Source organism: Corythoichthys intestinalis, chromosome 16 (genome assembly GCF_030265065.1).
Source record: "Corythoichthys intestinalis isolate RoL2023-P3 chromosome 16, ASM3026506v1, whole genome shotgun sequence".
In the NCBI taxonomy this organism is placed as follows: domain Eukaryota; kingdom Metazoa; phylum Chordata; class Actinopteri; order Syngnathiformes; family Syngnathidae; genus Corythoichthys; species Corythoichthys intestinalis.
This window is the reverse complement of record NC_080410.1, coordinates 43,794,528-43,820,071: the sequence shown is the minus strand read 5'-3', so window position 1 is coordinate 43,820,071 and position 25,544 is coordinate 43,794,528. Positions and strand designations below refer to the sequence as shown.

At 39.5% G+C, this 25,544-nt stretch overlaps 1 protein-coding gene across 11 annotated transcripts in view; it reads right to left on the bottom strand.

The window, feature by feature from the left end:
- Nucleotides 1-25,544, bottom strand: part of LOC130932163 (adhesion G protein-coupled receptor L1-like) — a 510,564-nt gene that overhangs the window by 4,145 nt on the left and 480,875 nt on the right. For 7 of the 11 annotated variants that reach the window (XM_057861607.1, XM_057861611.1, XM_057861608.1 and 4 more), the window contains 3 exons: nt 23,284-23,380; nt 15,324-15,446; nt 942-959 (listed from right to left, as the gene is read on the bottom strand). In XM_057861607.1, coding sequence (XP_057717590.1) covers nt 942-959; nt 15,324-15,446; nt 23,284-23,380 — 238 coding nt within the window. The remainder of the gene's footprint in view (nt 1-941; nt 960-15,323; nt 15,447-23,283; nt 23,381-25,544) is intronic. The other 4 variants (XM_057861610.1, XM_057861612.1, XM_057861613.1 and 1 more) reach the window with 3 other exon arrangements.

Genomic DNA, 25,544 nt, shown 5'->3' with positions numbered 1-25,544 from the left:
TGTTTTGGCTGCATGGGTACTGTGAACAATGATCTACATTTTGAATTTATTTGACTGTGTTAGATCTGTTAATATCGTTTTTTTATTGGCTTGCTAAGTAGCCACCATTGACTCGCGCTAGCTTAGCCACTGCGGAGCCCTGAAACTAACAAATAACTGACAAACTGCAGGGAATTTGTTGAAATCAACTCCACCGACGAATTAAACCCACTCATAACTTGAAGATGAAGCCTAATGTCAAAAATTCTGAACTTCCACTTTAAAATAAAGACCTAGCCGTTAAAATGTTGTCTATAAAAGTTGTAAAGCAGTAAAACGAGCAACAAAAATGAATGTATAATGTAAGTTTTATTTTATTATTGTAATGTTATTGCTGAGACTGCGTGTCATAGTCATCAACATGTTTTGCCCCCCCTCCCCGCCCCCCCATAAAAGTCAAACTCCGCCGATGAGTGTCAGACTCGTCTTTGACAGCTGATTGTTAAATGAATTGACAACTATTTTTAAAAGTTATTCTCTTGTAATTTTCCATTTTTAAATTAGTTTACTTTTTTTTTTTTTTTTTTTAAATTTTCAAATATTCTTTTTTTTTTAATTAAAAAAATAAAAATACGGTAAATATTTATTACTATATTTTATTTTTAATTTATTTGCATACACAAAAAAATACAAAAACCAGTTCATATTTATTTAGTTTAAAAATGTATATATAAAAAACTAACAAAAAGGAAAAAATTCTATTTAAAAAAACAAAACAAAACAAAACAAAACAAAAATATTCAATTTGAAGAAGGGGAAATAACATTCTATAATTTCATACGTTTCATTTTAGGGAGAAACAGGAATTCGACATACATGATTTATGGTCCAAACAAAACAACACTGAATTTCACACATGTGTATTAAATCAAAGCACAAATGTAAAGACAGAAGACACTTACTTGGGTCTCGGAAAGTTCCTGTCCATCCAACAGAAAGCCGTACGCAGCAGATATAATGAAAGACGGGAAGTGTCATTTAATGCAACATTAACTTGATCAATTCATTTTGAAAGATTTTTAAATGGCCACCATTAACTGTATGAAAAATCTATCAGCGTCTTTGCCTCGTTTTCTACTCATTTTATCCCAATGCAAGCAGTAATTTATGCCAGTGTGGATATTTTTAAAAAGTATTTTTCTATGAGTTTTGAGCTGTCCTATACATACATTGATTGTATTACATCTCCATAGCGTGCCAGGTCACTGAAAATGGACATTTTAGAAGAGTTTTCTCGTTCTAGTTGAGTGTATCCCGACCCTACGAGCACATGTACTAGTAATACAAGCACGCTTACTTGTACTACAAGCACGTGTACTTGTGTGTACTTGTACTACAAGCATGTGTAATTGTGTGTACTTGTGCTACAAGCACGTGTACTTGCGCGACAAGCACATGTACTTGCGTGTACTTGTGCTACAGGCCCTTATACTTGCGTGTACTTGTGCTCGTGTACAACAAGCAAGTGTATTTGTATTACAAACACGTGTACCTGCGCGTACTTGTGCTACAGGCACGTGTACTTGCGTGTACTTGTGCTACAGGCACTTACACTTGCGCGCGTACTTGTGCTACAGACACGTGTACTTGCGTGTACTTGTGCTACAGGCACTTACACTTGCGTGTACTTGTGCTACAAGCATGTGAACAACAAGCAAGTGCACTTGTGCTACAGGCATGTGTACTTGTGCATACTTGTGCTACAGGCACGTGTACTTGTGTGTACTAGTGCTACAAGCACGTGCACTACAAGCAAGTGTACGTGTGCTACAAGCATGTGCACTCACGTGTACTTGTGCTACAGGTACGTGTAATTGTGTGTACTTGTGCTACAAGCACGTGTACTACGAGCACCTGTACTTGCGTGTACTTGTGCTACAAGCACATGTACATGCATGTACTTGTGCTACAGGCACGTGTACTACAAGCACGTGTACCTGCACGTAAATGTACAACAGGCACGTGTAATTGTGCTACACGCACTTGCACTACAAGCAAGTGTACTTGTGCTACAGGCATGTGTACTTGCGTGTACTTGTACAACAAGCACGTGTACTACAAGCATGTGTATTTGTGCTACAAGCACGTGTACCTGCGTGTACTTGTGCTGCAAGCACGTGTACACGCACGTGTACCTTCGTTGTACTTGTGCTACAGGCACGTGTACCTGCATGTAGTTGTGATACAAGCACGTGTGCTTGCGTGTACTTGTGCTACAAGCACGTGTACTTGCGTGTACTTGTGCTACAAGCACGTGTACTACAAGTTTGTACAGCCCCTGACAAAAGTCTTGTCGCTTATCTATTTTGTAGAAACAATTGCTAATAACTTGACTTTTAATGATCCAATTGGTTTCAGAAATAGCTCATATGAAAGCTAAGACCCTCCCAAATGACGTTGAATGTACAAAAATATATTTGTTTCACTGAAAAAAGATTTATCATTTAATGAAGACATAAAGGTCAAATTTTGGCAAGACAAAAGTTTTGTCGCCTACAGAAAGTAGTGTGAAAATTGAACAAAAAATGTACTTCAGATACAAAAATATGTTACATAACATAAGTGAATGAAGTAGTGGTAGAGATTGAAGTATGCCTGCTGCAGAATTTGTCCCTTTTTATGGTTAGGAAAGTAAGAGGCAGCTAAGACTTGTTGATATTTCAGACTATTTATGTTGCCGTCCACCCTGCAGATCTCTCGCACACCCCCATACTGGATGTAACCCCAGACCATGATTTTGCCACCACCAAACGTCACTGTTTTCTGAGTGAATCTCAGATCCATGCAGGCTCAAGTAGGTCTCCTGCAATATTTGCGGCGACTGTGGTGTAATTCAATGGAAGATTCATCTGAAAAATCCAACTTTTGCCACTTTTCCAGCGTCCATCCTTTTGACAGGCTGTGGGCCTTGGCAAATGCCGCACATTTTTTAAATTGTCTGCACCCAGAGAGATCTGCAGCCTGCCTCTTTCATTCCTAACCATAAAAAGGGACAAATCTCTACCTCATGGTATGGCAGATGAAATGGCATGGTAAGGATGAAAGAGGAAGCATGGAAGACGAAACCCAAGAATGTTGATGAACTCTGGGAGGCATGCAAGACTGCTTTCTTTGATGTTCCTGATGAATTCATCAATAAATTGGATGAATCCTTGCCGAAGTCCATGGAAGTCATACAAAATATTACATTTTGATCTCACAGCACCACTACTTAATTTGCTTATGCTATGTAACATATTTTTGTATTTGATTTATTTATTGGCCCGAATATAAGACGGCCCTGATTATAAGACAACCCCCTCTTTTTCAGGACTCAAGTTTGAAAAAAGACTTTTTGAACACCTGATTAGTTTTTATACAGAAAATAATTATAGTACATCCGAAACAAATGATTATAACAATATATTTGAGAGAAAAAGCATGTTATTTTGCCTCATTCAAATCTTAATATCTGAACATTTAAATATGTAAACTAAAGTGCAATCACATTCGTAAATGAATTGCTTCTGGGTTTTGAAATGTAAATAAACCAATCTATTGTGATAAAACAACAAAATTGCAATTACTGCATTAACCATCAAAGTGAAGTCTAATTGTAAATGTAGTCTTGAAACAAATCTGAATAAGGAAAAACATTGCAATAAAATAATGCAAACTGGTTAAACTTCAGAGGAGCTGAGATCTGTCATGACAGAACATCGCTTCAATAATATCTGGCGCCATCTAGCGTCGTGAATGCGTATTATGACTAGACCGCGAATATAAGATGACCCCCTCTTTTCAGTGTTATTGCAATGCAAAAAACACGTCTTATATTCGGGCCAATACGGTACATTTTTTGTTTAATTTTCACACTACTTTCTGTAGGCGACAAAACTTTTGTCTTGCCAAAATTTGACCTTTATGTCTTCATTAAACGATAAATCTTTTTTCAGTGAAACAAATATATTTTTGTACATTCAACATCATTTGGGAGGGTCTTAGCTTTCATATGAGCCATTTCTGAAACCAATTGAATAATTAAAAGTCATGTTATTAGCAATTGTTTATACAAAATGGATTAGTGACAAGACTTTTGTCAGGGACTGTATATGTTTGCGTACACATGTGTATTTAAGTTTACAGCTACAGTTTGTAGAAATACGTGAGAGCGATTTGCTATGACCATTGTAAATACGTCAGGATTCTGTAGCATTTAAGCTAGCGGACTTTTGTTAGGCAAACTAGGCTAATTAATCAACTAAATTTACATATTGAGCAGACTGGATGAACGTTTGAACACCAGTTGTTTCGTGTCAAGCCTCAAACTCATTAGTTGTCATTGACTGCCATGGACGTCCAATTCATTTGAACTGGGAGGGTGGCGTTCATTCGCTGCCACCCTCCCAGTTCAAACGAATTGGACGTCTACTAGTGATAAACTTTATTTCAATTCACAGCAGAAGGACGAAAACAGCTTGTTTTTCTGTTTATTACTTGTACAGCAAAATGTTGTATAATGATTTCCATATTGTGAGATCGTTATTGCAAATCGTATCGTCAGGTACCCAGAGGTTCCCACCCCTAATTTCTATGTTGCTGTCTTCAAATGAACAACCTGCTACAATTGGTGAAAAGCTTTTAAGCAGCCTTCTACTTTAGCAAGGCACTGCGGTGTAATTAGACATTCTAATGAAGCGCTCTCCTCCCTAGTTCCTCGCCTCTAAAAATGTCTGCTGCTGTCAGGCGTTGACATATTTGTCGGGCGAAGGCGCTGAAATATTTAACAGAGACACCGCCTCACATTTCAGCCGCTGGACACGAGCCAGGAGTGTTTATTGTGTGACCGCACTGGCAATGGAGACCAAAAGTCAGAGTTGGGTCCAATTGTGTCACTCAGAGCAGTAATGTCCAGTATATCTGGTGATTGCTGTGATATAATGTGATGCTATTCAGTGAGACTATGTTCTTTAGCCTGCGTTTTGTTGGGCTGTCAGTGCTCACATAAAATTTGAATGAAGAAAATACAGGTAGTGTCTGGGTTACGACGGACTCGACTTACGCGATATCGACTTTACGACGCTGGAGTCTCGTCCGCCATTTTGTGTCCATTTTTTTGTTTGTTTGTTTTTAGTCGCACAAACAGTCAGGGCTGTCAACAGACTTGCAGGGACCCGGGGACAAGGGACCATTATAGGCCCCCCCCCACCCCACTCCTGCCACCGGCTTGTCATGACAACATACGCAGTACGTTAAAGGGTATGAAATAACTAAGGGGCTGTGAGATATCAATAGAACCGTTATGTGGCAAGATACCAAATATAAATAAAGTTAGCAAAAAAAAAAAATCGCATTCATGAGCGATTATCGAAAATAGATCGAAAATTACGAACATTTCCGAAAGTATTCCGGAAACAGCCGAATAGGGCGGAGACGTCATAACAAGGAAAAGAAAGGTCGTTGTTTATCGACGAGAGAGTTGCATTCGTGTTTTATCAAAAAATTGCTAAAATGGTTCAAACCTGTTATGCTATGTGGTTTACAAATAGCCATTTGTCGCAATGTAGTACCCATGAGTTCCCGAACGCGAGAAAAAGAGCTGGACTAAGCAGACAATGAGTAAAGTTTGTCAGTGCTAAGAGGGCTAATTTTGCAGACCCGGCCTCCGGCACGGTTTTGTGTGGTGCGCATTTTACACCTGAAAGCTATACGAACTATGGACAAATGAAATCAGGTTTTGCTAAGAAATTGCTGATGAAAGCAGATGCGGTGCCCACCTACACGCTCAGCCACCTAAATGTCCCCAGATAACAAGAAAAAGGACGATGACTGGCTCTGATGAGACCACCCCACCACCCCAGGCAAAGCAAAGGAGGGAAATGGCCAGGGTGAGTACTCTTTTATAATAAAAAACATATCACGCATTGGATATAGGACTGGACACATGTATAAATTATCGCTCGTAAAATATATAGAACAAATCCTCTAATCCCATTCATATTTGTGTCGGTTGGTAGAGCGAAAACCGATGATAGCACATTTAATGATAATTACTCTATACATTACTTTATTTTGTGGTCACGGTGCTATCAGCTTCACAAAAAGAAATGCAAAACAAACCATTCGGTGTTTCATCAGTGTGATTGCTCCCCTCAATGATCCTTTCATTAGGCTGCATTGGCTTTCGTTTGGGCTCAAATTGATAACCCAAAACACCAAAGAAAGGTTCATAACTCTCCTCGTCACCATTAGACGAATGTTCGTTACGTCGGATTCGTCGCTGCAACAAGAAACAAAATTGTCCGCCATCATCGCCGCCATTCAGTACTAAGCACTAAGCCGGTTGTTTCCTTATAGCGACGTCACGCACACAATATGCTAGATTTCCGGCATCTCTGGGGCGGGTCGTTTTAGTTTGACAATCGACCTAATTTCTATCATTTTCTTGGTGTTGCGATGTGTGTAATTACACGAAGTGGCATGATATGAATTCAAAAGGCATGTGTTGATGGATAAATGATGGAATATTAGCATTTCCCCAGGTGTTGTCATACCCTTTAAATGCTTTGCAAGCAATGACAGTGTAAATTTTCAAATGATTTAATTTGAGATGAACAGTAAAATTTAACAGACCGTAATGTGATGTGACACAATATATCTAATATATATATACAATATATCTATTATCCCATGTAGGCTACAAGACAATAAAACTGAGAGTGCTATGCCTGCCTACTAAGTAACAAAACAGTATAACTAAACATCTTGTGCCTGCCCCCTCCGCATTCCTGGGGTTATGAAGCCCTAAAAGAGTGATGCGCCTAGATTTTTTGACAGCAAAGTCATTTACAGTTGCCTTGTATACCAGACTCACCGCTGTTCCAGCGATTGAGTCTGGCGACCATCCGGCGGATCAAATTCCGAGAGCGTAGCAAGCCACAGCAAACAGACAGCGGAGTGGCCCAATCAGCAACGGGCAGACGTGACGTTGTTAAAGCGACAAGTAATTAGCGTCAGTGGAGAATGGAGAAGTTTACTCAACATGGCTAGCACGAGCCATGTTGACTGTTGTCAATGACTTTTTTTGATGTGTTTTTGGTAATTTAAAACTGGTTTTACCGCGGATTGGAACATATTCTCGGCTCTCCCGTTCGCTATCTGAGTTGTTGTAGAGACGACTTTCGGCGCGCACGGGTGACGTTACTCGTTAAGAACACGTCACGCAAAAAACCGAATCTGATTGGATTGTACCTTGCTCGAGAGACCGTTAATGGGCTGGGTCCCAGACTATTTCTCACAGTGTTTGAAAAATACAGGGAGAATAGTCTGGCTGTTCAAGGCAACATTTACAGTGCATCACAAAAGTGAGTACACCCCTCGCATTTCTGCAGATATTTAAGTATATCTTTTCATGGGACAACACTGACAAAATGACACTTTGACACAATGAAAAGTAGTTTGTGTGCAGCTTATATAATAGAGTTTATTAATTTTCCCCTCAAAATAACTCAAAATACAGCCATTATTATCCAAACCCCTGGCAACAAAAGTGAGTACTGCTTGTCATTTTCCCTCGTGACAGGAGTGCTGTGCAGCATTGCTGCAGAGATTGAAGAGGTGGGGGGTCAGCCTGTTAGTGCTCAGACCATACGCCGCACTCTACATCAAATTGGTGTGCATGGCTGTCACCCCAGGAGGAAGCCTCCTCTGTAAACGGTACACAAGAAAGCCCGTAAACAGTTTGCTGAAGACATGTCAACAAAGCACATGGATTACTGGAACCATGGCTTCCTCCTTGGGTGACAGCCACGCACAACATTTTGATGTAGAGTGACGGCCACGCCAACAATGCAGGCCCCCTATTAATCGGCCCCGCCCCCGTGTCCCGTCAATATCATTATGAAGTCTATGAACGAAGCAATTGTGCCTTTTGAACTTTCTTCACTTTTAACAGTTAGCAAAGCTGTAACACGCATATGTATGTCTGTTCAAAACGACATGCATTTTAACAAAAAAAAACTCGACACAAAACGGTTGGTGTTCAAACGTCCATCTAGTCTGATCAATATGTAAATTTAGTAGCCTAATTTGATACACAAAAATCAACTAGCTTAAATGCTACGAATGCTAACGTATTTACAATTCTCATAGCAAATCACTCACTCCATAAATCGTACCTCTAAACTTAATTATAAATGCCTACACAAACATATATTAACTGAAGCAACTTACAGCCTTATGTCGGCCAAACCAGAGTGCAGCTATCTTTTATCAATGTCAGACGCCTGAGTCTGCTCCTGAGTCATACAAGACGACACTCCAGCCAGACCCAACGATTCCACCAGAGGGCAGTGTATACTCCACCATTAAACAAAAAACAATACTTTTGGACCTTTTAGATAGTTATTTTGAAATTTTAAAGGGTTAATTCCGACTTACGCGGAAATTCGGTTTACGTCGCCAACGTAGGAATGGAACCCGTTAGTAATTGCTGCGATAATTGCAATCCGTGAAGCAGAGGCGGAGCTTATTAATTGATTTGTGTGTGTGTGTGTTCAATGTATTTTCCCAGATTTCGCACTGGAAAGAGATAGATATAAAACATGTTTCCCCCCCCCCCCAAAAAAACAACTAATTTTTATCTATATTTAATCAATGTTTTTAAGCACTTCAAATGTAATATTTAAGATACATTTTGAACATCTTACCGTCCCACCGGATAATTTTTTAAAAACAAGAATAACGTAGCAAAATGTTTGTCTTTATTAAATGCTTCATTGAGTAAGTCCTCTTAAATCCGATCACGCTGCTCACTTAAACAGACACACATGTTTAACAAGCTAAACGAGCCGGCTCCTTTGAAGTGCATAGCTTTCAAGCTTGTCTGGCAAGGTCAAAGGCTGTCACCTGTCACTCATCGTTAACTTTAACAAACAAACTGCAGCTTCCCTGATGAGTAAGAAAAGCAGGAGGAGGGAGGGTGAGGGTGAGGGGAGGGTACGTGATCGGATCTGGACATCTCTATCAAATAGACCCCACTCACAACGTCACAACCACGCCTCCGCGCCATATTGTCCGTCAGCTCGTCGTGTTTACGCATTACCGCTACGTAAATTCCTCCTATTATGGCGTGTTTTTCTGCTCGTTAACATTAATAATCAAAATGGTGAAGGCGTGTGAGGCGGTTGGTTGCAGTAACAGAGAAGATAGACGGCGAGACTTGAAGTTCTACTGTATTCCGAGAGACCCGGAGAGGAGAGCGAGATGGACTGCTGCAATTCGACGAGAAAACTGGGCACCAAACGATCACCACAGACTATGTAGTAGTCATTTTATACCTGGTAAGATGCATTTAATATATATTTAGAGGGTTTTGGGCTGACAACCACAATTAAGATCATTGCGAGGCTAATCGCCGTCAACATACGGTTTCAAATTCAAGATGATTTCTTCCGCCATCATTATGTTTTTAATAATATTTAGTTGGTACCAAGTGAAAGAAGCTGGCCTCGTTTACGGATCATCAGTTAAACAGGGGTGTCCAAACTTTTTGCAAAGGGGGCCAGGTTTGGTGTGGTAAAAATGTGGGGGGCTACCTTGGCTGATTTACGTAGAACAATACATTTAAACAATTTTTATCAAGCCCCTCTGTGTGTCACATTTGCTTTATTACTATTTTTTTAAATTCATAATTTCAACAATCTCGCCTTTGTGGCGTTCTCTTTCGACACTCGGGCTCTTGCGAAATACTGCTGCTGTGAAATTAAACTAGCTTCAAGTTGCTATAATTTCCCGCTGCGTATCTTCCTTGTAATGTTGTCGTACATGTCAGCGTGTCTTGTTTGGTAATATCGCGTCACATCGAACTCTTTGAAAACAGCGACTGTCTCTTTGCAAATAAGGCAGACACAGTTGTTGCGTATTGTATTGAAGAAATCCAAAATCCACCTATCCTTGAAGCGTCGGCCATCGCAGTCAACTTTTTTTTTATTGATTGTCGCCATTTTAGAAAATTGAAAGTAAAGGGTCACACGGGCTAATGTTGCTTAGAGTCAGTGGCGCCTCCAGAAATTTTTCATAGGGGTGGCCAGATGGGGCCACTTAAAATCTTGGGGCGGCCAAAACTAAAAGTCATAATTTCAGGTTTTCATTATATTATTGCAGTAAAAAGGTCAGGGGAAAACTATCAGAAAGACTTAAGGACACGGCTACTGATATACTTTGGTGTATTGTGTAATATTTAATGTTACTAATGATTTAATGTGTATAGTCCATAACTGTCCAGTCAACATTTTGAGTTCCACAACAATTCTGTTTTATCGTGTTATAAGGTGTACATTTAACTAAGGCTGTCAAACGATTACAATTTTTAATCGGGCTAATCACAGCTTAAAAATTAATTAATCGTAATTAATCACAATTCAAACCATCTCTAAAATATGCCATATTTTTCTGTAAATTATTGTTGGAATGGAAAGATAAGACAAGACCGATACTGTATAACATTCAACATACTGTACATAAGTACTATATTTGTTTATTATAATAATAAATTCACAAGATGGAATTAACATTATTAACATTCTTTCTGTGAAAGGGATCCACGGATAGAAAGACTTGTAATTCTTAAAGGATAAATGTGAGTTTGTATATTGTGACTAAATATTGCCATCTAGTGCATTTGTTGAGCTTTCAGTAAATGATACTGTAGCGACTTAACTGTTCTGCTCAAATGCATGATGGGGAGTGGTGCAACCATGACTGTGTGTGGTGGCTGCAAATGCTATACTTTCTCTGTGCTGGGTACACTACAGGGTATTGAGAAAAAGATCAACTCCTGTCATTCTTCCCCACGTCGCTTCCCACAATATTTATAGTTGCTGTGGGAGGGATGACAAAGCTTTTGCCAATTAAAAGCACGGTCCCAATGAATGCTTGTATCTACTCCACTCACTTGACACCACATCTTATCGCTGTATATAAGTAAAACGGCGTCATTGTAGGCTGTTTGCGGCAATGTGTGAATGAGTAGTACCGCAAATGCATCAATTGCGCTAAATATTTTCACGTGATTAATTAAAAAAAATTTACCGCCCGTTAACGCGATAAATTTGACAGCCCTACATTTAAATAACAAAATAAATGCATTCATTTGGGATGAAATGCATAACTGATAATACAACAATCTAACGATACACTGGCAAGTGGGGTGGCCAGTTGGGTGGCCAACCTATTTATAGGGGTGGCCGTGGCCACCCCTGGCCACCCCCTGGTGGCGCCACTGCTTAGAGTGCTGCTCTTTAAGTTTTTCAAAGTTTCGTGAGAATAGGCTGAGTTTCTGTGGACAAGATAGTTGTAGATATCAGGGTAGCAGATGTCAGGCAGAGACGGCGAAGACAGCGGGTCGAAAAATATTGATTTAGGCATCAAATATGGATCTGGCGAATGGATAGACTGAAGCTTTTCCTCATAACGCCTTTTATGCAACGCATCCAATGAGTTTACAGCGTCTGAAAGCACCGGGGCTTGAATTGCACTATAAATTGCACGACAAATTGAAACCATTGAAAATACGGATAAACAATGACGGACAATATGGTGGCCGGATACAGCGACACGTCATTGTGTGACGTTGGTGAGTGGGGACTATACTGTATTTATTATTATTAGTTTTTGATTGAAAAAAAATCTGCGATGGACTAAGGGCGCGAAGTTTGAAGCGCAAAGTAGCGCGGGATCACTATACTGCAATCTGATGTCAAATGGGAACCGCAAAATATTGTCCCATGCGCCACAATTGGACCAAGTTTAAGACCCTTGTTTTACATAAATGTAAGAAAAATATTCAAGGGAAAAAAAAATAATTTTTGCATGAAAGGGTTAATAATAGAACTTTGGAGAAACCTCATTCCTTTAGAGACAAATGATTTTGCGGCGATATTCTCATTTTTATCAGTGCCGTTTCATTATCTGCTTAGCAACGGGACAAGTTTACCCTCGTGATTTCTGGCAGTCAAAGTCTCAGTGAAACTTCACTCATCAGATTGTGATTGGAGATGAGGCCAGATGGCAAAGTCAGGCTGTTTGTTTTGCGCAGCCTGCTCAGAATCCATTTGACGCTTAACGCACAGCACACACTGTGAAGGCAACACAAAGGCGTGCGTACACACGGGGTCTATGTGCAACTAGGGATTTCCTTCGTCTAACCTCAATTCTGGTGACAATTGGAGCTAGTTTGTGTCTCTCAAATGCTGTTATTATATCATCACCGCACTTTGGCGTCAGCATTTGACCATCAAAGCAATGGTAAATTAAAAGGGAATGTGAAAACTTTGAAAATATATTTTTTAAAAAACTGCTTTACAAGTATTTATATTAATTTTGTACTGTTTTGGGCCAACATTAAAAGGGCCTCAATAGATTATGGTTGAACTGTATGTTGAAACTCCAAATACACACCATTAAAACTTTTATGCCAGACGACAGTGATTTCTTAAATGCATCGTCAGTGAATTTAATACCTATACTGCAATTTTCCATTAAATTTAAGACAATTTAAGACCTTAATGCAGTTATTGCAATTTTGTTGTTTTATCACAATAGATTGGTTTATTCATTCATTCATTTTCCATGCCGCTTTTCCTCACGAGGGTCGCGGAGCTTCCATATTTAAATGTTCATTCGCTGCTCAGCCTTCACCGCGTACAGACGCACTCTGAGCTCTTGAAGCACTCTCTTATCTTAACCGATAAGCACTCAGGGCCAGCAAGCTCGACTCCCAGTATGGCTCCAAAGAATTTGAAACCTGGAGACTTGGATGAAATAAAATCCTCCATAACGAAGTTGGAGGTCTCCTTGACTGGTTTGATTCAAAACCAGAATCAAGAAATCGTCAGAGAGCTCCAGTTAATTCGCGCTGAAAACGAGAAACTCAAGCAGGCGGTTGAGGAGAGAGATGTTCGCATCAAGAGGCTAGAAATTTTGGCTGACGATCTCGACCAGTGTCAACGCGCAAATGAGCTCATCATTTCTGGATTACAACTGACGCCTAGCCCAGGGGACACAGTGGCACAACTGGCAATTGCTAAGCTGAAAGAGTATGGAATAAACATGGAACCACTGGACATCCGCCGCTGCCTTCTGCTCCCACCTGGCGGGAGAGGACCGGCGACGGTGCTCATGAAGCTGGCAGACCACAAGACCAAGACTGCCCTGCTTAACAGCACCGCCACCTGAAAGGGTCGAAGATTTTTTTGAATGACAACTTGACTCGCCGAAATGCCGAAATTGACAAGAAAAGCACGTCAACTCAAGAAAGCTGGGAAAATAGCCAACACCTGGGTCTCGGATTGCAGGATCCTTGTCAAGACGCAAGATATGAAGATAAAAGCTATCACGAGTCTTGACCAGCTAACTATAATAGCTGGATAACTGTAAATACTACACAGCGGACCAGTATAACAACTCGTGGATGTGGACGGTAAGCTAAAACTTATCAACGGCAGGAGTCTCTACAAAAATCTCGAACACACTAAGGATTATCTACTAAAGATAACAAAGGCTCTGACTTTAATTTGCACGGACATAACATGACACGAATAAATCGAGCATCTAAGGGGGGAGGGGGTGTTGCAATTATGATTGACAATCTCCTGGAATGTATTACAATTGAGCTCCTAATCCCCAATTGTAAAAACATAACTATCTGCTGTGTCTACCGAGCTCCTGATTCAAATGTCTAGTATATGGAAAAGATACTGTATAAAACGAATAATAAACATGTTTTCGTTGTGGAGACATTAATCTTGGGATTAAACATGTACAGCATGTTGTTTGATTTTATACATTAATGTCTGATGAAACTGTTACAGTGACCTTTGTGTTCGCCAATTGTTGCCGCTACTCACACCAGCTGTGATAACACATAATCACTTTTGCCACACACATAGCCACAACAAAATGTTCCACAGCAAACAGATGCAAAAATGTCAGGGACATGACTAAGCCATAACCTTGCACGCCCTGAAATTAATTGAGCTGCTTGACTGGACGCTAAGTTACTAAACTCAGATTTTTGATTGTTTTATTGTACAGTTTTGATGCATGTTTGTAAGATAAGCTTGTTTTTGGGTGCCAAATATACAGTATTATGCCAGTTTGCTCTCCCACAGCTATTATACGCGCACTCCCAAGCTATTATGAAGAATACAGTTTTAGCTATCATCATGTGCTTACGGGTGATTGTTCACATCCTGCTGATGAATAGAAACACACACTTATGTTGATTCATCACACGTCTCAGTACTTTTCTACCAAGCTGCAGTACTTTGAGTGTAAATGTGGGTTCAAAACAAAGATATCTTGCCTGGTCAGGTAATTCAATCAGGAAGTTTTAATCAGGAAGTGTGACTGTTCAATCACTGACTAGAATAAGGAATTTGCCCGACCGAACCTGCCACGTTGGACAACAGTGTTGTAACTGTATTCTGCCCATCAACAAGCCCTCAATAAAAGGTGCAACCCCAGGGAGGGGGCTGAGAGAGACTCACTGACTTTGCGAGTAGAGCGTACAGCACTGTCAACTCTCTCCCTGGTGGCCACCAGTGAAAACTTATCTCCGTTCCTGGTCTGATCCTTCCCCTGTCCTTCTCTAGGTCTTTAATTAATTACAAAAGTGAGTTTAGACCTAACAATGTTCCATGCCTGAATGTGCGTCTTTAGTTGTATGGGGGACGGGAAACTGATAAGCATATGCTTCGTCCCGTCCGCCTTTGTCTTCTTCTTCGGTTCCTTCGGGCAAATCATATCACATTTTGTAATTGTCAATGATTGTCAATGATACCGATGATGATAACAATAAAATTCCATTCCATTCCATTGAAATGTTCAGATATTAAGATTTGAATTAGGCAAAATAACATCCTTTTTCTCCCTTAAATATATTGTTATAATCACTTGTTTCAGATGTACTGTAATTATTTTTTTGTATAAAAATTAATTTGGTGTTCAAAAAGTCTTTTTTCAAACTGGAGTCTTGAGAAAGAGGGGGTTGTCTAATAACAGGGCCGTGTTATATTCGGGCCAATACGGTATATTTATAAAAAAACAAAACAAAAACAAAAGAAAACGGTCGAAAAACACTGCAATAACGTACTGTTTACGCGGGGAAAAAAAAAAAGAGATAAATAGCTGACGAAACTCCAGCGTCTTAAGGTCGAAATCACGTAAATAGAGTACGTCGTAACCCGGGGAACTACCTGTACTTAACTAATCGATTGCTGCTGCCCTATCTAATATACACTCACCGGTAGAGTTGAAGACACCAGGTGAGGGCGGTGTGAAGCTCTCAGCCAGTAGCGTGTTGTACGGAGACGTGCCGCTGCGAGTCTGCAGCACCGGGTTCGCCAGAAGGTGGTTGCCCATGGCTGCTGTAACATTACAAAACGCATACATAATCATAAACGAGCTCTTTGCCTCAAACGCATGCAAATCGAGGCCCGTCGAAGGCGCCGGGTAATAACACCTGAAATGACACAAATGTTTACAGTTGCTCCAAACGGGGCTGTTTTTGTAACAGCGGCATTTTATGGAGTCATTTCACAGCCTCCTGATTGTAACCTTTGAGTAAAAAACACAATCGAACAGCAAAGTTACTGCTTGTCGTTATTGCCATTTGTTTCCCTTTGGCTCGCAACGGAGCAGACAGGAGGGGAGCACCAACAGTAATGCATGCCATTATGTAGTCCCGGAGTGCAGCCATTGAAACACGGTTAATTTTACACGGAAAATGTGAATGCCACCAAAAAAGACAAATAGAAGTGAAAGCGCGGGGAGGATGTTGTGTAAAAGGCCCCGGGCAAGCGCGAGCAGAAATGCCATGAAATTAAAAACAGGACAGCATGACGGAAGGCGCGCAGACACTAAGTGCGGGCTCCAGGTACGGCCTGCCCTTGCCTTCATCACGTGGAAAATAAAAATAAGCACTCAGGCTCGGCTATTTATTCATCCTTTCCCCTCCTCCTTCAAAGCCTCTGGCGGAGCTTGCCGCCTGCTTGTCCTCTTATGTGGCTTCAACCGCATTTTCATACTTCCGCCTGCCAGACTATTTCACGTAGAGGCAAACACCACCAAATTAATGTGGATACGGTCTCTGTGATGTCCTCTTAGGAATACCCGAGCTACCAGATTGAAGTGGGGATTGAAAGTAGGGCATACGAAATGATTGGTGCGCGCGAGGTGAGCACTTAGCTTCCAGGACATGCCGGAGATTGTCGTGCATCACAGACACAGTCAAGTGGCAAAGTCACACGTGAAGAAGCATTTTAATTGTGGGTGCTATTTGTTTTCGCTGCTGCGGGCGGATCACATTGAATCCATCTTTGTCAGGGGTGTCAAGATCATTTTTGCTTCAGGCCACATCGTAGTGAGGGTTTCCGTAGGTAGGCTGTTATGTCTGCCAGTCAATGGAGCTGCCGCGATTAATCGACTAATAGGTTATCAAATAATACGATAATACCGTATTGGCCCGAATAAAAGACGGTGTTTTTTGCATTGAAATAAGATTGAAAAAGAAGGGGTCGTCTTATATTCGCGGTCTAGACATTATACCCATTCACAACGCTAGATGGCGCCAGATATCATTGAAGCGATGTTCTGTTATGACAGATCTCAGCTACTCTCCCCATTCACGACGCTAGATGGCGCCAGATATCATTGAAGCGATGTTCTGTCATGACCGATCTCAGCTACTCTCAAGTTTAACCAGTTTGCATTATTTTATTGCCATGTTTTTCCTTATTCAGATTTGTTTCAAGATTACAGTTACAGTTAGACTTCACTTTGATGGTTAATGCAGTTATTGCAATGTTGTTGTTTTATCACAATAGATTGGTTTATTTACATTTCAAAAACCAGAAGACATTCATTTCCGAATGTGCACTTTAGTTTACATATTTAATTGTTCAGATATTAAGATTTGAATGAGGCAAAATAACATCTTTTCTCTCGAATATATTGTTATAATCATTTGTTTCGGATGTACTGTAATTATTTACTGTATAAAAATTAATTTGGTGTTCAAAAAGTCTATTTTCAAACTAGAGTCTTGAAAATATCGGGGGTCGTCTTATAATCAGGGCCATCTTACATTCGGGCCAATACGGTAATATTATTTTGACAGTACAGGTAGTCCCCGGAAGTTCCGTTCCTACGCTGGCGACTTAAACCGAATTTCAGCGTCGGAATTAACCCTTTCAGTAACCCTAAATACCCCCTCAATCTCAAAAACTATATTTATTAGGCTTTTTGCTCCCGATCCGATCCCGGTCGTTTTAGTTTGAGTATCTACCGATCCCGATATTTCCCGATCCGATTGCTTTTTTTTGTTCCCGATTGAATTCCAATCATTCCCGATAATTTTTCCCGATCATATACATTTTAGCAATGCATTAAGAAAAAAATGAATAAAACTCGGACGAATATATACATTCAACATACAGTACATTAGTACTGTGTTTGTTTGTATGACAATAAATCCTCAAGATGGCATTTACATTATTAACATTCTTTCTGTGAGAGGGATCCACAGATAGAAAGACTTGTGGCTTTGTATATTGTGACTTAATATTTCCATCTAGTGTATTTGTTGAGCTTTCATTAAATGATACCGTAGCCATGCCCAAATGCATGATGGGAAGTGGAACCATGACTGTGCGTAGTGCTACCAATTGATACATCTTCTCTGCGTTGGGAACTAACATAAGATGTTAAGAAAAAGGTCAATTGCCACCTTGCTTCCCCACATTGCTTCCTATGATATTTCTGATCGCAGAGAGAGGGATTGTAAGGTTTTAGCCAAATAAAGAAAGACTCCAAAGGCTGCCAAAATTCACTCTACTCATTTTACGCTGCCTTTTAGCTCTCTATATAGGTAAAACGGCGCCATTACAGATTGAGCGCAATAATGCGTGGGTGGGTCATGCAGCGCATGCATTAATTGCGTTAAATATTTTAACGTGACACATTAAAAAAAAAATTAATTACCGCCATTATCGGTATAAATTTGATAACCCTACCTTAAGCCTAAACTCGAGACTTTGGATGAGTGTAACATATTATGTTTGCCACGTTAAATACAATTAGAAAACGATTTAATAAAAAAAAAAAAAAAAAAAAAAAAAAAAAAAAAAAAAAACTGATTGCCGATTCTGATACTTTGAAAATGACGTGATCCCGATCGGGACATCTCTAACTGTTACAGTTGTTAAAATTTTAATTTAATGTTGGGAATCAACTGTTACAGTTGTTAAAATTGCTCCTGTTGTTCCATAATCTCCCTTCTGTCTACTTTTGTCAAAGTTTTAAAAGTATTTCATCATTTAAAGATAGATTCAAGACAAGATTTTGCCGATTTAGGAGTATTTTAGATAAAAAGTTAATTAGGTTCGCTACAACAGAGCCTTCTAGAGAGGTCTACTGCTTTAAGATGGCGGCTGTTTACTTACGCCTGAAAGTCTGTCATTTCGCATCTCTGTTCAATAATACATGTTCTAACACCAACGTCGTCTGTCATTTTGCATCTAGTTCTACATATATATGATATCTACTGTAGCCGTGTGGGCGTTGTTTGTAGCGGCTGTCGGCCGCAGTCAGGTATGATTGTTTTTTTTTTATCTAGCGGCATGAGTTGAACGTGATATTTAATCTCGGTCCGTTCCTCATCGTGTCCCAAAGACCGCGCTGACTGTGTTTTACTTCCGCTTTACCTGGTATAATTCAATAATCGGAATTTGGATATTTGTGAATTGTTCTCGAATCGTCCAAGGCCGAATCGCGAATAATCTAAGAGTCGGAAATTTCGCACGCCTCTATTATCAAATAATATTATGATATTGTATTGGCCCGAATATAAGACAGTGTTTTTTGCATTGAAATAAGATTGAAAAAGAGGGGGTCGTCTTATATTCACGGTCTAGACATTATACCCATTCATGACGCTAGATGGCGCCAGATATCATCGAAGCGATGTTCTGTCATGACCGATCTCAGCTACTCTCAAGTTTAACCAGTTTGCATTATTTTATTGCAATGTTTTTCCTTCTTCAGATTTATTTCGAAACTGCAGTTACAGTTAGACTTCACTTTGATGGTTAATGCAGTAACTGCAATTTTGTTGTTTTTTCACAATAGATTGGTTTATTTACATTTCAAAACCCAGAAGCAATTCATTTACGAATGTGATTGCACTTTAGTTTACATATTTAAATGTTCAGATATTAAGATTTGAATGAGGCAAAATAACATGCTTTTTCTCTCAAATATATTGTTATAATCATTTGTTTCGGATGTACTGTAATTATTTATTGTATAAAAATTAATTTGGTGTTCAAAAAGTATTTTCAAACTAGAGTCTTGGAAATATCGGATTGATGTCTCATTTTAGTTTATGAAAAAATAACTTTAAAAAATTATTCACTCACATATTTTAAACTTTTAAACAAATTATGTCACGTTATGTGAAAAAAATGGCGTCTGTAAAAAAGTCACGGATCTCTACCTCATAACTATCACTTAATTGTATTTTTTTGTTACTGTCGCATTTGCTCCGATATGTTAGATGATAAATAATTGATCCAAACAAAAAAAAAGAAAAAAGAAAAAAAACGTTTAAAAGGGTAAATATATGAAAAAGAAAATCTCGACTGTTAAAGTTAGTCATTAAAATCATGGGTGTCTGTAATTCTGCTCTCGCGTGCTCTTACCTCCCGATAGAGTTTTGCTGTTTAAAAAACATATTTTTTTAAATTTCTAAAAAAAAAAATATATATATATATATATACATATATATATATATATATATATATATATATATATATATATATATATACAGTGGTACCTCGTTCCAAGACCTTGTTTGTAAGTCGAAATGGTCGTATGTCGAGCAGGATTTTCCCATAGGAATACATTAAAATTCCATTAATTCGTTCCACACCCAAAAACCTACACTAAATCCATAATAAATACTGCTGGTACAATTATTATCAATGGCAATTAAACATAGCAAAATAAATAAGTTATTAATAAAAATCAGAATAATATAATAATGATAATAATAATATTAATAATAATAATAATAATAATAATAATAAAATAAAAATGATTCCGTTAATAATGTAACAAATTGGATTCTAATGTGGCGGACACTTTTTGCTGTACCTGAATGCACTGCGGGGCTGACGTCACAGTGAGATAGGTCAGTGCGGTAGAGATAATACTTTCGTTTTCTTGAGAGCACAGTCAACTGCAGAGGGCAATGGGCGTTTTGTGTTGAATAAGTTCTTAAATAAATTATAAAAACGTGACGAAGCTGGCGATTTCTTTGGCGATGTTACCACAATAATAATTGTCACCTTAACTTATAAAGACTGGCGAACGGTGGTCGGAAGAGGACCGTGGAGCTGTATTGTTGAGCCAGCTCACGGATGCGCACCCCACGCTCATATTTTTCTATAATTTGTATCTTCATTTCAAAGGTAAGCATCACTTTTTTCCTTGTTTCACCAACTGTAACAACTTTTTGGAAACCTGTGTTGATTTCTCACACAAGAATATCCGCCGTGAGTTCGTTTGCGTTGCTGTCGTGTCGTCGTATTTCGAGCATGTCGTCGGATGTAGAAACAAATGGCGCGTCAAATTTTACGTCGGATGTCGAAAAGATCGTGTGTCGAAGCGATCGTATGTCGAGGTACCACTGTATATATATATATGCGTGTGTATATACGTATATATATATATATATATATATATATATATATATATATATATATACATACAGTACTGTGCAAAAGTTTTAGGCAGGTGTGAAAAAATGCTGTAAACTAAGAATGCTTTCAAAAATGGAAGTGTTAAAAGTTTATTTTCATCAATTAACAAAATGCAGTGAATGAACAGAAGAGAAATCTAAATCAAATCAATATTTGGTGTGACCACCCTTTGCCTTCAAAACAGCATCAATTCTTCTAGGTACACTTGCACATAGTTTTTGAAGGAGCTCGGCTGGTAGGTTGTTCCAAACATCTTGGAGAACTAACCACAGATCTTCTGTGGATGTAGGCTTCCTTAAATCTTTCTGTCTCTTCATGAAATCCCAGACAGACTCGATGATGTTGAGATCAGGGCTCAGTGGGGGCCATACCATCACTTCCAGGACTTCTTGTTCTTCTTTACGCTGAAGATAGTTCTTAATGACATTGGCTGTATGTTTGGGGTCGTTGTCATGCTGCAGAATAAATTGGGGGCCAATCATACGCCTCCCTGATGGTATTGCATGACGGATAAGTATCTGCCTGTATTTCTCATCATTCAGGACACCATTAATCCTGACCAAATCTCCAACTCCATTTGCAGAAATGCAGCCCCAAACTTGCAAGGAACCTCCACCATGCTTCACTGCTGCCTGCAGACACTCATTATTGTACCGCTCTCCAGCCCTTCGGCGAACAAACTGCCTTCTGCTACAGCCAAATATTTCAAATTTTGACTCATCAGTCCAGAGCACCTGCTGCCATTTTTCTGCACCCCAGTTCCTATGTTTTCGTGCATCGTCGAGTCGCTTGGCCTTGTTTCCATGTCGGAGGTATGGCTTTTGGCTGCAACTCTTCCATGAAGACCACTTCTGGCCAGACTTCTCCGGAAAGTAGATGGGTGTACCTGGGTCCCACTGGTTTCTGCCAGTTCTGAGCTGATGGCACTGCTGGTCAACTTCCGATTTCGAAGGGAAATGAGCTTGAGGTGTTTTTCATCTGCTGCACTAAGTTTCCTTAGCCGACCACTGCGTCTACGATCCTCAACGTTGCCCGTTTCTTTGTGCTTCTTCAAAAGAGCTTGAACAGCACATCTAGAAATCCCAGTCTGCTTTAAAATCTTTGTCTGGGAGAGACCTTGCTGATGCAGTATAACTACCTTGTGTCTTGTTGCTGTGCTCAGTCTTGCCATGGTGTACGAACTGTGACATGATACTGTCTTCCACAATCTCACCTTGGTAGCAGAGTTTGGCTGTTCCTCACCCAGTTTTAAGCCTCCTACACAGCTGTTTCTGTTTCAGTCAATGACTGTGTTTCAACCTACATGTGACATTGAATTAGCACCTGTTTGGTATAATTGGTTGATCATACACCTGACTATAATCCTACAAAATCCCTAACTCTGTGCAAGTGTACCTATAAGAATTAATGCTGGTTTGAAGGCAAAGGGTAGTAACGCCAAATATTGATTTGATTTAGATTTTTCTTTTGTTCACTCACTTTGCATTTTGTAAATTGATAAAAATAAACAATCATTGTTTATATTTTTGAAAGCATTCTGAGTTTACATCATTTTTTCACACCTGCCTAAAACTTTTGCACAGTATTGTATATACATATATATGTATGTTTTTAGTCCTCCTTCAATCCAGGGGGCGGTAAAGGTATATGCGCCTAACCCAAGAACCGGCATTACAGGAAAAAGAAGACACGCCAAAACAGACGAAGGAAAAGTTATCATTATTTTGGCGAATGTACAGAGTGGGAACTATTAAATGTATTTTACTAACACTTTTTAAAGTGTATTTATTTTATCATTTTAGATCAGGAAATGTTTATTTTGCTCTAAGCTTAGGGTGAAGTAATTGAAACACTGAGTATTTATTTTTGCACTATATCAAGAGATGCTTTTTAAGTTTTGGAACGATTTGCACTTTTTATTTTATTTTAGCCAAAATAAAAATATAGCACATGTCGTCGTGTATGTTCACTAGTTTACATTTAACTACGTGTAATCCAACACTGAAAATTATAGTATCTTCTTTGTATGAAAAAAAAACATTACCAAAGCCAGTGAGTGCTATCTGACTTTAACTGTTACCTCAGTCGATCCCTACAAAAAAAGAGTGTGTTGTCTATTTTTGCACATAAATTGTGAATTCATAAATATATAAACGATAAATATACAAATTCACAAGTTTGACATTTTTACATGACATTTTTACACTTCTATTGACGGCGCTAGACGTCCAATCAATTTCAACTGGGAGGGCAATCGTATCACCGTAATAAAAATGAATGCATTTAAAAAACCCGATCCTTAATTTTACCTGATCCTGTTTAGCATAGATTTTTTTCTGAAATCAAATGGCCTTTGAAGAAAAAAAGTTCGGACACCCCTGTGTTACTACGTGTGACATACTGTACTCATTTGAGTGGGGCGCAACGGAGGGAAAAAACTCACCCCTGTTGAGCGTGGGCGTGCTGTTGATATCCCCCGCCATGAAGGACGATTCCGTCTGCTTCCGAACTGTGTCGTTCCACATGCGGCGGATCCGACTCTGAGGGAAGGAGCAGCAGCGGGGTGAGAAAAAAAACAAAAACAAAACGTAAGTGTGTGGTGGTGGGGGGACTTTTACAGCTCTGCGGGGAAGCTGTAATCACAACTGCGGGGTTCGCTATAAGCCACTAAGAAAACAAGCCACACAAAGAGATGACTACAAGGCAATGTCATGTCATCAAGGAGGGGGCAAATAACTACTTGATGTGCAAGACGTGATTGCAGTAGCAAATACAGTCCCATTATAAAAGAAAAAAAAAAAAACATTTTTATTGCCTGCTAGAATTGTGTGTGTGTTTCCATTGCTCTGTATTGCCTGAATGTTGTTTAGTGCTTATGAGTCAGTGTGGTACATCATCACTGTCACAACTACAATAATATACGTTGTTAGATTGAGTCCCTTATCAGGCAAGGTGTGACTTGTTCAAGGCAATCAACTAAAAAAGGTATGGATCATAACAGAAAATAAAATAATAATAATGATAAAAATAAATTAAAGAATTGTACTGAGTATTTTTACTATGTGGGTGAACAGATTTTTTTTTTTTTTTTTTTAAATAAAAAAAATAATAAAGTTATTCTCTGTATTACTGTTTTATGATTATGGTATCACTTATTTGAGCTCACAATGAAGAAATTCCTTTTTCAGTTATTGGCACCATAATTTCTTGGGTGGAAAAGGGAAAACAAGACAGTGGATGAGGGGTGGGGGGACGGACACACAAAAAACATGCCATTAGGTACCACAATTTCTTGGGTGTAAAAACGAAAACAAGAGGGTAGATGAGATGGGGGGGGGGGGGGGGGGGATAAAACACACAATCAGCAGTTGCTAATGGCACCACCATTTCGTGGGTGGAAAAGCGAAAACAAGAGGGTGGATGAGGGGGAGGGTAGGACAAAAACAGCACGCCATCAGCTATTGCTTTGGCACCTGAATTTCTTGGGTGGAAAAAGGAAAACAATAGGGTGGATGAAAGGGAGCAGGGGAGAAAAAACACCCCGTCATCAGCTGTTGCTAATGGCATCACAATTTCTTGGGTGGACAAAGGAAAACAAGAGGGTGGATGGCTAGGCACAAAAAGACACAACATCAGGTTTTGCTATTGGCACCACAATTTTTTTGGGTGGATAACGGAAATCTTGTAATTTACAGAAATCTTTTTATTGAAAAAAATAAGGGGGGCAAAAAAACATGCCATCAGCTGTTGCTAATGGCATCACAATTTCTTGGGTGGAAAAAGGAAAATGAGGGTGGATGAGCAGAGGGTCAATATAACATGCCATCAGCTATTGCTATTGGCACCAGAATTTTCTTGGGTGGAAAAAGGAAAACAATAGGGGGGTGAGGGAGAGCGGGGGGTGGGGACAAAAAGAACATGCCATCAGCCGTTGCTAATCGCATCACAATTTCTTGGGTGGAAAAGGAAAACAAGAGGGTGGATGAGTGGGTGGGGGGGCAATACAAAACGACATTAGCTATCGCTAATGGCATCACAATTTCTTAGGTGGAAAAAGGAAAACAAGAAGGTGAATGATCAGGCGGGGCGGCAATAAAACACACCATCAGCTGTTGCTAATGACACCGGAATGTCTTGGGTGGAAAAAGGAAAACAATAGGATGGATGAGGGAGAAGGGGGGTGGTGACAAAAAAAAAAAAAAAAAAAAAAAAAAAAAAAAAAAAAAACACGTCATCAGTTGCTGCTAATGGCAAACAATGTCTTGGGTGCAAAAGGGCAAACAAGAGGTCAGATGAGGGGCAAGGGGGGGAGGGGACAAAAACCACATGGAATCAGCTGTTGCTAATGGCATCACAATTTCTTAGGTGGAAAAAGGAAAAGAGGGTGGATGAGCGGGCAGGGCGGCAATAAAACACGCCATCAGCTGTTGCTACTGGCACCAGAATTCCTTGGGTGGAAGAAGGAAAACAAGAGGAAGGATGAGGGGGAGCCTGGGGGACAAAAAAAAAGACGGCATCAGCTGTTGCTAATAGCACCACAATTTCTTGGATGGAAAAGGGAAAACAAGAGTGCGGATGACAGGTCATCAGCTGTTGCTATTGGCATCACAATTTCTTGGGTGGAAAAAAGAAATCTTGTAATTTACAGAAATCTTTTTATTAAAAAAAAAAAAAATGGAGGGAGGGTGGACAACAAAAACAATA